Source organism: Ips typographus, unplaced genomic scaffold, assembly GCF_016097725.1.
Source record: "Ips typographus isolate SLU unplaced genomic scaffold, UJ_Ityp_2.0 IpsContig35_part1, whole genome shotgun sequence".
NCBI lineage: Eukaryota > Metazoa > Arthropoda > Insecta > Coleoptera > Curculionidae > Ips > Ips typographus.
Window position 1 is genome coordinate 256,138 of NW_028098574.1, and position 13,492 is coordinate 269,629.

General features: G+C 32.4%; 2 protein-coding genes across 4 annotated transcripts in view; both read right to left on the reverse strand.

Annotated features, from left to right (window-relative positions):
* LOC145739762 (segmentation protein cap'n'collar-like) overlaps window positions 1–10,450 on the reverse strand; it is a 38,033-nt gene extending 27,583 nt beyond the window's left edge. The window contains exon 1 of one of the 3 annotated variants that reach the window (XM_081995114.1): window positions 9,484–10,450. In XM_081995114.1, the coding sequence (XP_081851240.1) occupies window positions 9,484–9,936 (453 nt within the window). In that variant the 5' untranslated portion in view covers window positions 9,937–10,450. Of the gene's footprint in view, window positions 1–4,775; window positions 5,119–9,483 lie in introns of those variants that run through there. The other 2 variants (XM_081995115.1, XM_081995117.1) reach the window with 2 other exon arrangements.
* Window positions 10,451–12,255: 1,805 nt separating this feature from the next.
* Window positions 12,256–13,483, reverse strand: Ak3 (Adenylate kinase 3). Its single transcript, XM_081995126.1, has 4 exons — window positions 13,096–13,483; window positions 12,930–13,046; window positions 12,705–12,877; window positions 12,256–12,644 (listed from the first exon to the last, which is right to left on the reverse strand). The coding sequence occupies exons 1-4, from the start codon at window positions 13,238–13,240 to the stop codon at window positions 12,417–12,419; spliced, it is 663 nt and encodes a 220-aa protein (XP_081851252.1). The 5' UTR covers window positions 13,241–13,483; the 3' UTR covers window positions 12,256–12,416.
* Window positions 13,484–13,492: the final 9 nt, after the last annotated feature.

A 13,492-nucleotide genomic window follows, 5' to 3' on the forward strand; every position in this document is an offset into this window, starting at 1 on the left:
GAAAAAATGACAGACCTCAAAAAGGTAAAAATAACATATTTTACTTTGATTGTTAAAAATAATATGTAAAATACAGTAACAACTTTCATTATTTTAGTTTAGATGTCAACGCATCATAGGAAGGGCCATTTTTTAATGGCTTGTTATACTATTACTTTAACTGAGCTAACTCTTTTTGATCTCATGTGTGGCTTGTCTTTGTTTCACATTAAGCCCTTCAATTCAAATATCTCAACATGAATTTTTTTCTAGTGACAAAACAAGACTTTAAACAAACTTTTTTATATAATATGAATCTATATTTACATGAGAGAAATGTTGTAATACGGACCTGCAAAGACAAAAATATTTAGGACAGGAGCCTACGTACATAAGCTCTCCTTAAAAAGAAGCATATTTTCAATTACCTACTGACTCTAGCAGTAGTTTTTAAAGTTGGCAAACTAAAATTGCTGAAATGTGAACGGCCCCTCACATGATCAGAACTGGTTACACACTGTTTTTTTTTAGCTCAAAATAATGCCACTTTTTTCCAATTTAACTAAAATTGCATTCTTTCCGAAGTCACCATGTTAGTTATTTTTATCTGGGACACTCAGTATCATACTACTTAAAAACACTATGCAAATATCATAGTATTTATTAGTATTATTTACCTAATGCAAAATTTAAGACGAATAACAGTGTTCACCATCAGGTACGTTAAATCTGACAAAAAAACTGATACGTGACTACTTGACAATTAATAAGAGAAGATTTAGAAGATTTTAGAGGTTTAGAATCACATCTAACTACTTAAAAAGTACATGTAGGACCCATGACATTGATGCGGTTATATTCTTTTAATTTATTTCATTAACATCATTATCTAAACTTTGGGTAAAGAAAAAAAATAGTATGAAAAAACACGCAACATAAAATACATAATTCAATAAAGGACATTTTTTAATATTTAAATCGTTCATGAGTTTGGTAAGAAATCCTAGATAGAAAGTAGGAAATGTCTAGATTTAGAAGGCTATTATCGGAAAATGTGTAAACCACAACCACTTTATCGCATTTCAGGACAAAAATTACAATATGATCAGTATAATTCTTTCTAATTAATATCTTGATTGCACAATCCATAAAATATATTACAACAAAATTTTAGGTTTACTTTATATTCAAAACATACATACACACAACCAACGGCGCACTCACCAAAATATACACAAGTTAGCATAAAATTAATTCTGTAGTATTATGACTACATTATTCAGGCGAAAACTAAAACAATATACAGGGTAAACCATAAGTAATGGGACATAGAGCTACAGCATATTCGTGACGTCAAAATAATACGATTTAGCTACTGTCCTATACCAAAAGTCAATATTAAGAAAGATACAGATTGTAAAAGTTGAATTTTTATCATATTATCAAGGTCTTTTGATATAAATTACTAAAAATGTGTACAAGGGGGTTTTGCTAGGCGGGAAATACGATTACTTTTAAGACTTAGAATTAGTATACCTTTTTACGTAGAAAACATATTAGAATCATATTTTAAAATCTTATGTCCGTTTTAGTTGCGTAAAACAAAAGTTGCGTAAGTCTTTTTAAGCAGCTGAAATGGTTGCAGGTAGCGTCCCCGACGGCAAAACCCCCTTATATAAATTTTCAGTAATTTATATCAAAAGAGCTTGAAAATATGACACAAAAACCATAACAAAATTCTTAACTTTTACACCCTGGATGTTTCTTAATTTTAACTTTTGGTATTTAGCTAAATCGTATTATTTTAATGTCAGGAGTGTACTGTAGCTCTATGTCCCATTACTTATGTTTCACCCTATATAACTCGTTGGTTATTCGCTGGACATTGAAGGTTTCTAAATAGTAAATATACAGGTAAAAAGATTGACATTTTCTAAAGGGTTGTAAAAAGGTAATAAACTGCGGTCAACCGATTACGGATAAGAAAACAATCGGTATTTGACAAATGACTTTTTCAAGTTAGGGGGTGGTCATAATATCCCAAATGACAAATGATGTAAAGACACTTCGGACATTGTCGGCCCTTTTGTAATCGTCGTAGACCACCATCGGGACAACATAGACCGACCGTTCGATACTATTAATATTTCTGTCATGTCTGTTATTATTTAAAAAATACACGATACGTCAATGATACCGATTTACAATGGCTGGTATCCTTATCTAAATGTATACACGATGTATAATGTCAATTAGATTTTTTTCGGCTAATTGACAATTCATGTTTATTCTCATCTGACTTTCGGGTGGTTATTTCAGTTATTCCGCATTTTGCCAAGCATAGGTCAAAGTTGACAGTTACCACGTGACTGCAATATTTATGTAAAACATTTTAGACATATTTTGGCGTCAGTGTTTACAGTAGCCGTTTTCTTTCGGTTTGTGATTTCGGATCCAAACACGTTATGATTCAAAAGTCACGTGACCTCCATGTGATTTTATAAAAATGGTGTCATGTGATTTTTTGTTCATAACTAGTTCATAACGCGTTTGGAATACTTTGGATACAAAATCGTGGATCGAAAGAAAGCGCCTACTCGCCTAGTGTCGACCTCACCAATTCAATTTTATAGGTGAGGTTTTGATTTTTCTTAATCAATCCCAATCCCGATCCTTTTCGCCGTATTACGGTTCATCAGTCATCAGAGAGGCTATAGGGCTTGATAACCAAAGAACAAAACCTTCATTCCAGTATATGAACTGGATGCCAGACATGATAGTTGTTATGCAACATCTGGTGACATCTGTACTTAACTCTATGAGTTAGAACATACAAATACTCCCAACTCTAGGAACACCCGCATTGCCGCATCAGTCAATTAACACTGTAATAATAATATAATACGGCGAAACCAGTCAAAGGATTGGGATTGATAAACAAAAAACAAAACCACATCATTTTTAACCAATCATATCGGTGTGAACCGAATGATGCAGCATCAATGGGGATGTTTTTAGATTTGGGGGTGTTATTTGTACGTTCTAACTCATAGAGTTGAGTACAGATGTCACCAGATGTTGCACAACAACTAAGACGGCCTATGTTACTACAGCTTAAACTTAAAATACGCTTATTATCTCTATTACTAACGCGCGCCCTGTCAAATTTTTGTCGTTTTCTTTACTGTGATCGAAATAATAAGCAGTGTTCATGAGCACTTCTACTGCGGGAAAAAGATCAGTAGAAAGTCGCCAGGGTGCGTATTCTTTAAACGAGGGAAGGGAGTTATCGAGACAAAGGTCTGTAGAATGTGACAGAACACACTGACAATTGCGGATTCCTACATTCCATCAACACTCCTCTTGAAAATTCCGTTCCCCGGTTTCAAGAATTAGGGCCCTGAACTCATGGTTAAAAGATTTAAGGAGATGGTTCGACCGCTCGTCTGCAGAAATCCTTCGTGCTGCAATTTCCAGAGCTATAATAATTGCCATTTGGATCGCCAACCTTCGGCAGTAGAGGGCGTGATAAGAAGAAGATGCGCATTTTCAAATGTCAAAACTCGTTGATTGCAGTCTAAAACCTCAATGACACCATTCATAGATACAGTTTGTAAGGATTGTTACAATTCCAATATGATGGAGTACGCACATACCGAGCAAACTGAATTTGGTCTGGTCTGGTTTGCGAGTTTTATTTGACTGATCAAACTTTTTGAGGACTCTAAAGGGAGCACGGAACATCAATTATCTTATTCTTGACGTCATTACTTGAAAACCATTAAGTTTTTACCTTGAAACAGAAGGCATTTTTAGGGAGTCTTCGCAACTTTTTTAGATAAAATCGAAACTGAAAATTGAGAATTATTCGAACTTGGTTTTTCTACAGATTTGTCAAGAATCTAAAGTAAAGTAAACAATAAAGTTGACAAACAAGGTTAGTAATATATTTATAAAAAACCTTAAAATAACCCAACAACAAAATTTACGATTGCTTAATTATTCCTGAAAAAAAAAAGAATAATTTCAGTCTTGTGAACCTTGGATTGCCATCAGCAATCATACCGAGAATCACACATCCGGATTCATAAATAAACATATTATTATTATAAAGTGTACACGTGCTGAAAGCAATTATTCGAGGAGTTTGTGAAAACACGTTGAATTCCAAATTCTCTTATCTAAGGAAAAGTGTTTTGAATGGAACCTTGTAAGTTACGAAAATGAGGAGACTAAAAATGGCCTAAAACCACAATAATAGACTGCAGCCTGCACTTATTATACGACAAGGTTATGTTATGAATGTAAAAAAACCTTGTGACACCAGAAACTAAAGTAAAAGTCAACAATAGCCATTACGCACACAGTGGCGCAATTTTAACCAAACTTACAGCTTTTATTGAACAGCCAAGTTGAATAACGATAAAAATACCAACTTATAGTTTGAGTGAAGGAATATTAATTGATAATAATTCTAGAACGCGTTGAATATTGAAGAGGTCAGCGACGTTCATTGTATTATCAACTGATGATAATACCTAACACCAATTAAATAGTGACGAATTTCTACTCAGTGATGTACGATATCATCATAGTTCAAGTGTAAGTTGTAGGAACTAAAATGTTTGAGAGGCTATTATATTTATGAAAGAAATAAGTGTGTATATGGCTTATTTAACGGTTGAACTACCTAAATTACGCAATAATGTTAGGAAAACCACATCAAAGCAACATTGGGTAAATCCTCTTAGGTCATACATAATGAACACTAATACAGAGAAGATTTTTCCACTTACCATGGGGATGAGTAAATCCGTTCACAAAATCATCACAAAACCAAAAACGAACTGACACGCACCAGTCAGTATCACTAAATGTCAACAGGTTGATAAAACTAGAAAACAACACGCTAGGAAGCGCTGTCGTATGTTATTAGTACAATATAACAAATCCTTGACTTTGTAATAATAATGGTTAAGGTACGATTTCCATTTAGAAGCGAGTGGTCTGCTAGTAATTATCGTTTGTGTGTAATGTTCGAGACTGGTATACTTTTACGAAATGTGTATGGTTGCCTCAATTTCTGGTGAAACGCTGTTAAATATTTTCAAACGAAACGCGAGATAGCAGATTGTCGCCTCCAGCTTGATTCAAGACGGTTTCAAATGACGTCAATCGTCATTTAAATTATAAATTCGCTTGAATACGAATTACAGCAAAGGTTGCGTTAGTCTATTCTCTTTGATTTGCGCTTCTAATTCATGCAGGAGAAGTGGTACTACAACCCAGTGTAAAGTTATCTTTATACATTCTGGATTATATCCCTATTTAAGAAACAAGTGCCAACACGTGGAAAAACGTAATACAGTTTGTTGAATTTTCTGCTCTTTTTGTATAACAAGTAAACAGAAAAATGTTCTTTTGATACCCTGTTAGTTAAACATAGGAGTACAAGCAGAAGTTTTATGTCAATTTTTTCTTTAAATAAGAACTTAATACTCAACAATTATATAGATAAAACTACTGAAATGCCAACATAAGTTTAAGAAGCAACTCCCATATATTGAATTATCTATATTAACGAAATTTATTCAAAGCGTCAAGGTTCAGATAGAAACGGCTCGTGGATTTGTTAGTTACAACTGAATAAATAAACACAATTAGAAACTCATTTACGTTAAAAACAAATAAAAGTTTGCATGCATATAGCTAGCACCACGCATTACCATAGCAACCAGGCGAGAGCGTAAATCTGAAACAATGCTAAAACTAAAACGAATTTGGTTTTGATGGTGGCGCCATCTCGCGGTGAAATTTTCAACCACTATTATTGACTTTGCAGTTTACTCACTATATACATTAGCATTACCCATTAAAGCTGTAACAGGTACCCTTAAGTTCGACAATGGTTCGAGTATAATTTCACATATAGTCAATAGAGGAGCAGGCATTGTGTTTACTGTGTTGGTCAGAACGTTTATATCATGTTTCGATCCCCTATCCAACTCAAGACAAACATCTTCAAAGTCTTTTCATTCCAAAGCACACTATATATAATACCTAATAACATAAAATTTCAGATTCAAGAAAGATTGGATTTATTACTAATCCTATTTTTAACTGCCTATATATTGCACTGCACACTGGTGTAATCCAAACAAAACTTACAACTTTTGTCTCGGACTTGAACTCAAAAGAAAGTAGGTATATACGCAATAGGTCAGTGTCAACGACTCAAATCAATCAGATTATTGATTTCATACAATATACAAAACGTCGCGGTATGTCAGTTACGAAGTTCAAGTATTCAAATATACTAACGTACTTTGGATTGGTTAATTACGTAGTTGGATACAGCATTTAGATTATTTTTAAGTACACGTTAAAAGAAATTCAATATAAATGGAACTATAGCGATAAGCCTTATCTATATATAAAACCTTCCTAAAACGTAGTCGAAAAGTCTTTGTTATGTTTGTAATAACAAAAAACAACAACACAAAGCAGCCAAACAGTACCTATGTTGCATTGTATTGATATAATCTTGGCAAGGATGAGACTAAAAATGCTCATACGTTTTCTGAATTTTTATTTTCTGGATTAATATTTACTGACTTTCTAGGGCTTTGTTAACTTTGAAAATAATTAAGTACGCCTCTGACACAAGTAATCGATGATTTTTAACAACATCCGGTAAATAGCTAAACAATTTGTAAACTGCAAAACAGTGCACAACCATGAGAAACTGACAAGAGTGTAGATTAGAGATACTAATATACTGATACATTTCAGGTATAATTTATTGTTATCACTTCATAAGAACCGTATTAAAGTAGTTAAAATTTAGTGTACGTTATTTACTCATTTCTGACAACCAAAAAAATTAAGATTTTTGCTCAAATGACCTAGCCTGTAAAATAATCAATTATACAATACGTCTTGACCATATAGAGTCAGACTGTGTAAAATCAAAACAACTGACCTTAAAACGTAATTAAGTAAACTGGGTTACCTCCAGCTTCTAGTGAGTGCATGGGCGTTACTAATTGCACCAACCTCAGCTTCTAAATTTAAGTTTAAAATAAATATTTTTTATGATGATGCTTGTGAATTAGGTTCATCAACCGTTTTGTTTCGTTTGAGTTTTGATCGACCTTAAGACGCAGTCAAACTCCTTGCATCTTGCATACAAATAGAATCCTTTTAATACCATTATTTTATTTATTCCTTAATGCAGTACAAGAAAGCATTGGTTGATCACTAAATTTACCTAACATAGCATGAGTCCAAGATTAAAAAAAACAAATACACACCAGGGAGATCTCCGAAACTGCAATGCATGTGGAAGTACGATTATTAACAGATTTTAGAATTGACAAGTGCAATTTTAGTTAATGCTAAGTATTTCTGTAATTATTTAAGTGTGTTAGTCCTGCTAGAAATAGACATCCTGTGGAGATGTTCTTCCTTAAGACCCTCAAGACTGCCAGACTGTCACAAGTTTTTGATCACATTGATAAATCAGGTTATTATTTTAAACTAAACACTAAATTTACTAGAAAACTGCATAGATTGAAAAATAGGTAAAAAAAAAATATTCTATTTAGTGTTATGCTTTTCATACTGAAATAAAAATATTTAAGGAAAACTTTATTTAGCTACTCCACTGTAATTAACAAATTTTTACAAATTTTTAGTAGTACATTAAAAGTTCTTTATTACAACATGGGAAAATGGATGAAACATGTTGCTTAGATGAAAATTAATATATACAGACCAAAACAAAGCATTATTTAGTCACCTTCAAGAATAATTTGAAAGTTGAGGTCAAGGAGAAAATATAAATTTTACTTTATTTTATTTTGGATGTGTGAGGCTGTTATTGTATTCTTACTAGTTTAAAAATACAATCTTGGTCATTTGAGTGCAACAGACTTGCACTTCTACAGAATATAAAAATAAATGCGTTCTTTTTTTATTGCCAACCACGAAATAAGGTGACCATATGCTACGACATCCATTTTAGACGTGTACCAGGACTACAAGGGCAATCGCTAATTATATTCAATTCACTATATTACCTACTAGAAATATAAAAGAGCCCAGTAGAACATAAATTTTGGAGTAGATTTTCGTCATCCCATCATTATTGCAAACAAAGAAAACTTTACAATAGCTGTAAATCATATGAGTCAGAGGTTTCTCCTTGTGTCAAGGTCTCTAGTCCAATACCTTATGTCCATGCAAAACATAATTAAGCCGACGTTTATTTAGTGAATCAATTTTCAATGTTGACATCCACACTTCAAAGAAAAATTCTAAATTTATGCTATTCACATCTGGTCCTATGCCAGCACAGTGGTTTTTGCACTTTTTGAGTACATTCAGGACAATCAAGTATGGGTCAGTGGCACAAGTTTTTATTTGCTTCACCACAACAAAAAAATAAATTTCCTAAGGACTTTTGATTTAGTTTTTAATTGTAACATCTCAGTTTCTGCCTGTCAGCCAGGTGATAAAGTAGTTTAGGATCTTCAATGAGTGATGTTCCAAGTTGCAAACACGTAAAACATACAACGATTTTGAGTAAACCAATCAAATGGAGGACAATGATCTATATTTTTGGCAATGTCTCTTATATATTTCAAGAGCAGCTTAAACAGTAAGGTTTATTTGTGTTTGGCTGCAAGCTAAAAACATGGCAAATAAATGAAACTTAAGTAAAAGCAAAACTGGTAATTGCACCAGATGAACAAACATTTAAATTTTAATTCTAACTGAAATAATAATCTATAAAACTAGTGCTAAGATCATTATGAAAATGATGGATTGGCAAATACTATATTAATACCAATCCTTGCCCCCCTCAATTAATTGAAAATAAAATTTTGTATAAAATTTGCAAAACTCTATTGCACCATTATACATTAAAACATATACAGGGTGTCCAGGATTTTTTATTAAAGGATTTACACCTGACTTACACTATCTCTTTTATGTTTAAAGATGAGCATAATTTGCAGCGAAGAATATTTTCAAAAAAATACATTGGTGATTAAATTCAGGGAGATTTATGATTCAAATATAACAAAAATCAAGTTTAATTTTCAAACGTCCATCCACCCAGCCAACTAATCGGACAACAAGTTGCAAAAATATATCTATTTGTTTAAAAATGGTCACAATACTTTTGCTTTTGATGTTCTAGAGGATAGATAATTAGCTATTACTTGTTGAAACTAATTTTATAAAAATATAAATTATATTTGTTTAAGAGACAAGTAAAAAAATTACCTACAAGCTTATTTTTTGGTTACCAGTTTTATATACTTCATACACATAATTATACAAACCTATAGATATTGTTAGAATTTTTCTTTTTCTATATGTACTTTTTATGAGTGGATAATATAGAAAACAAATAAAAATCAACAAAGTGTTAGTACTAATAATTAATGTAAGTGTGATGTGTGTAATGTAAATGTCTAGAAAAATGTAACTTACCTCTTGAGAGAGTTGGAGGTCATCAGAAACTTCATTAGTGAGAACAACATCAGATAAGGTATCTGAAGTAGCATTTTGCAGTGGTGCTGATCTAGATTCACTGTTAGTTAAAACATTCCCTGCAGCATTTCTTTCTATGTTTAGTAGATAGGCATGCACATCTGGATGCCTGAAGTTTCCTCGATTATATCTTCCAAGTGAGTTCAAGTCTGCAAATAGCTCTCTTTCATAATTGAGAAGCACTGAATCCAAGCTTTTAGGATGCACATAATGACTTCTCAATATAGAAGGTGAAAGTCCTGTTCTCCAAGTAGTGCCATTGTTCAAATCAAAATCATTTACACCATTAAGTATGTCATTGTCAAATAGAGAGTCCTGATTAATTCTAAGCAAGCTAAGAATCAGGGCGAGTTGTAAAAGCTCCTCTCTGTACACTTTTTTTATACACAACATTGTTTTTTTTTTACAGATGATCACAAATAAAGTTTCAAACAAAAATGTCTTTAGTCCTAATAATCCTTACTAGAATTAAGGAACAAAAAGTCTGGTCCTCCGTTTTTTAATAATCATTTTAAGAACACTTGGAGGAATAAGTTCCTGCTTGCCCTATGTATTGTAGGGAATGTACACTGTTACTGTTAACAGTGTAAACACACTGTAAACAAAAACTCATCAGCTGATATTTAAATAGGATGACAGGTCAAAAACCGGCAAAAGTAAGGTTATATACACCGAGACACAATTTAAAGAAGATTTAGGTATTATCGTTCTAATTATCGAACACTTAACCTGAGTCACTTAAAACAAATCAGAACTCACTTAGTGTTTTTTACCTTACACGTTGACTATAAACCACAAGTGTGAACTTCAAATTATTCGAAAAGGACGAGCAACACCACAGACATTTCACAATTATTCGCGTATCGCGTATCATGATCATATCAAAGTGCGCAACGAAATTTGACTTCTCTTTCTCACGTAAATGTGGGAGAGGGGTAAAAACAACACACATACGACACGACACACGCGGTGCTTTCTACTTTTGTTTTTATTTTTATTTTTTGTTCGGATTAACGTTAACTTTTTTGGTACCTACGTACATAAAAACATCGTTGATAATAAATAATAATATGCAATATTACGCAATCATAATAAAAACTATAAAGAACCCATGTATAGACAACCAAATACCTAAAGCATTTGTCATATATGTAAAACTATTTTTTAAAACGTGTTTCTACTCCTTTATACAACTATTGTACATCAATATAATACTGATAATACTGTGGCAAAAACGATTACAGCACTAACAATCATATCCTAACTTAAATTAGTTATTAGAGTGAATTACCTGCGGCTCTAACTTGATTAATGCCATCACTTATGGGAATAATTAGCTGGTTGATCTAGTATTAAGATTCTATAGATGGGCAATAAAAGTGAAATTCAGAATATCAACAAAGTGAACGTTATACAGTTTAATACGTTAACAGAAAAAGTCCATTCAATTCAAACGATACTGCTGTGCCCTTTGATCTATACCTATTGAAAATTATACTTTTTAATGCCACACAAACAAAACTAACGACTGTGATTTTTCTTGTATACTAAAATAGTCACGTCAATGTACTATATAAGTTTTATATGATAATAGATATGCATGTCCTATCTCACCAAGATTTTAGCTTAATACCTTTTTTAAGTAAGGTGGTTCTTGGGTTGTGGTGGGAGAAGTATTCTAAAGGCTGTTTTATATTGAGGCAACCTGATTGACAGCATGCGGCTGATTTTTCCACTTTTGCAAGGCGTTTACAGAGATTGCAAGCGTTTTCATCACAAATGGGTTCAGTATCAAAGTAGCATGCGGCCTGCGAAAAAAACGCTTAGTTTAAGAAAATTGGCGGTGTGGGAAAAGTTGACTCAGGAATTATAAACTTCTGTGAAGGAAATGAATAGGTGAAAAGTTTAAGAACTACTTTTCATAAATATTAAAAAAAAAAACAGAAAAGTGGGACTTCTCCAAAAACCGAATGGACGTTTAATTCGTCCCTTTCCTTCCTGGGTGTTTTATATGCCAAAATTCGCATTTTTGCGCAGAATGTGATAATACACAGATGCGATTACATCCATCAACCATCCTGGAGAAAGCTGGTTGAAAAATTTAAGCAATCGGTTGCCTGTACCTATGTAATTAGGTTAGTCGCATGCTGTGACAAAACCCGTTTGCAGCATGCTACTGAAACAATGTGGAACAACAATATAGTTGCTTGCAGCAAGCACCTAGGTTGACCTAGTTGCTTCAATGTAAAACCACCTTAAGGCAAGAAACATTTATTAAAAATGTAAATGGCTGCAAGAAATTGACAGAAAAACCAGCTTTGGACATATGGATACTGGCCTTAACAGACGGTCAGACGAAATAAATTGTTAATATTATAGTTTATAGTAAAGCACACTCTTTAATATGTTTTGCGCTGGTAATTAATTAACTATTTACATGGACGTACTTCAAAGATCCAAAGTATTCATGGCACTACAAGAGAACATACAAAGCCAATAACTATGACGTTTTGAAATTTACGTCAATAAAACTGGAATGTAGACATAAGCATAAGTAAAGTGCACCTAATAAAAATAATCACTACAATTTATTAAGGGTCACCCAAATGTCTGCTGACTGTTTGCCAGTTTTTTTCTAATTGCTTTTGAAGAGGTTTAATTTAACCATTTTTTGTGAATGATTTACACTCTATGGGTTACAAAAGGCATTGCTAAATTTTTAATAATGTATTAAATTTATAAGGAAACATTGTTTATTACTTATAGAATATTTATAAAGTTGTATTTATTATACCACATGATATGTCTCTTCAAAATAACTAAATTCTATACTATTTTATGTTAAAATATTTATAAATACTTCATAGTTAATTTCACTTTTTTGTTATTTGCAAAGGTATGTAAGTAGCTAAGCAGTCAAGAACCTGAGGCCAAATTTCATTAGAAGTATTTCCAGAAAACTCATGTAAATTATTTTTTTTTCTGTAATATTCAATGACAGGTCTAGTCAGTTGTTCATACTGTTGAAGTCTTTTTAGAACCACTTCAGGCTTATCATCCTCCCTTTGAATGAGGGGCTCTCCAGTTATGTCATCTTTACCCTGAATGTCCAAAACATTAGCTTAGTAAGTTAGCAAAAATTGAATTACATATGTACATACGGGTACTTTTGGAGAATTAAATCCTTCATTGTACACTCTTCCACTAGATAAGTGAACCCATCGGCCTTTGACCCTGTCAATTATAACAGGAAATGGTACTATGAGATTCAAGACAACATCTAACTTGTGTACCTCCCAAAGAGCTTCTGCTTGTGGAAGAGTTCTTGGAAAACCTTTTTAAAATATTATCTGTACATAAGTATATTTATTTACATTTTAACTTACCATCCAGTAACCAATATGGACGAACTTTACTTAATTCCTCTGATATAAACTTAATCATCACTTTATCAGGTACAAGTTTACCTTCTTTTATATACTTTTGGGCTTCTATTCCTATGGCTATAAAAAATTCTTAAAGCAAATAATTCCAAAGTAGTAGGGTACTTACGAGTTTTATTTTGTATGTTTAATCTTAACTGATCTCCACTAGAAATGTGTTCCAAATTAAAGTTTTTTACAATTCGAGATGATATGGTACCCTTTCCAGAAGCAGGGGCCCCCAGTATAAGTGCTTTAAATAGTTTAGTGGCCATTTTCTTGCGAGTTCTAATTTATCTACTAAATTTTTAGCAAGAACAAAACTGTTAAATAAAATACAACCTTTGGAACTTGGTTAATAGACAATAAATATATCCTGTTGTTTAACCTTTTATAACACTACTAATACTGATAATACATTTAAAACAACATTTCTCAGATAGAAAAGATCTTCGCTTTCTAAATATTTTATTCTAAATTCTAAACTGATTTAATTGTTATGTTTGTTTGTTTCAGTTTGTTTTTAA

Coding starts and splice junctions, on each gene's coding strand:
- Ak3 (XM_081995126.1), bottom strand. CDS start 13,240: ATGGCCACTAAACTATTTAAAGCACTTATACTGGGGGCCCCTGCTTCT. Junction 13,047..13,095: donor AAACATACAAAATAAAACTC/GTAAGTACCCTA, acceptor AATTTTTTATAG/CCATAGGAATAGAAGCCCAA. Junction 12,878..12,929: donor TCCATATTGGTTACTGGATG/GTAAGTTAAAAT, acceptor TATTTTAAAAAG/GTTTTCCAAGAACTCTTCCA.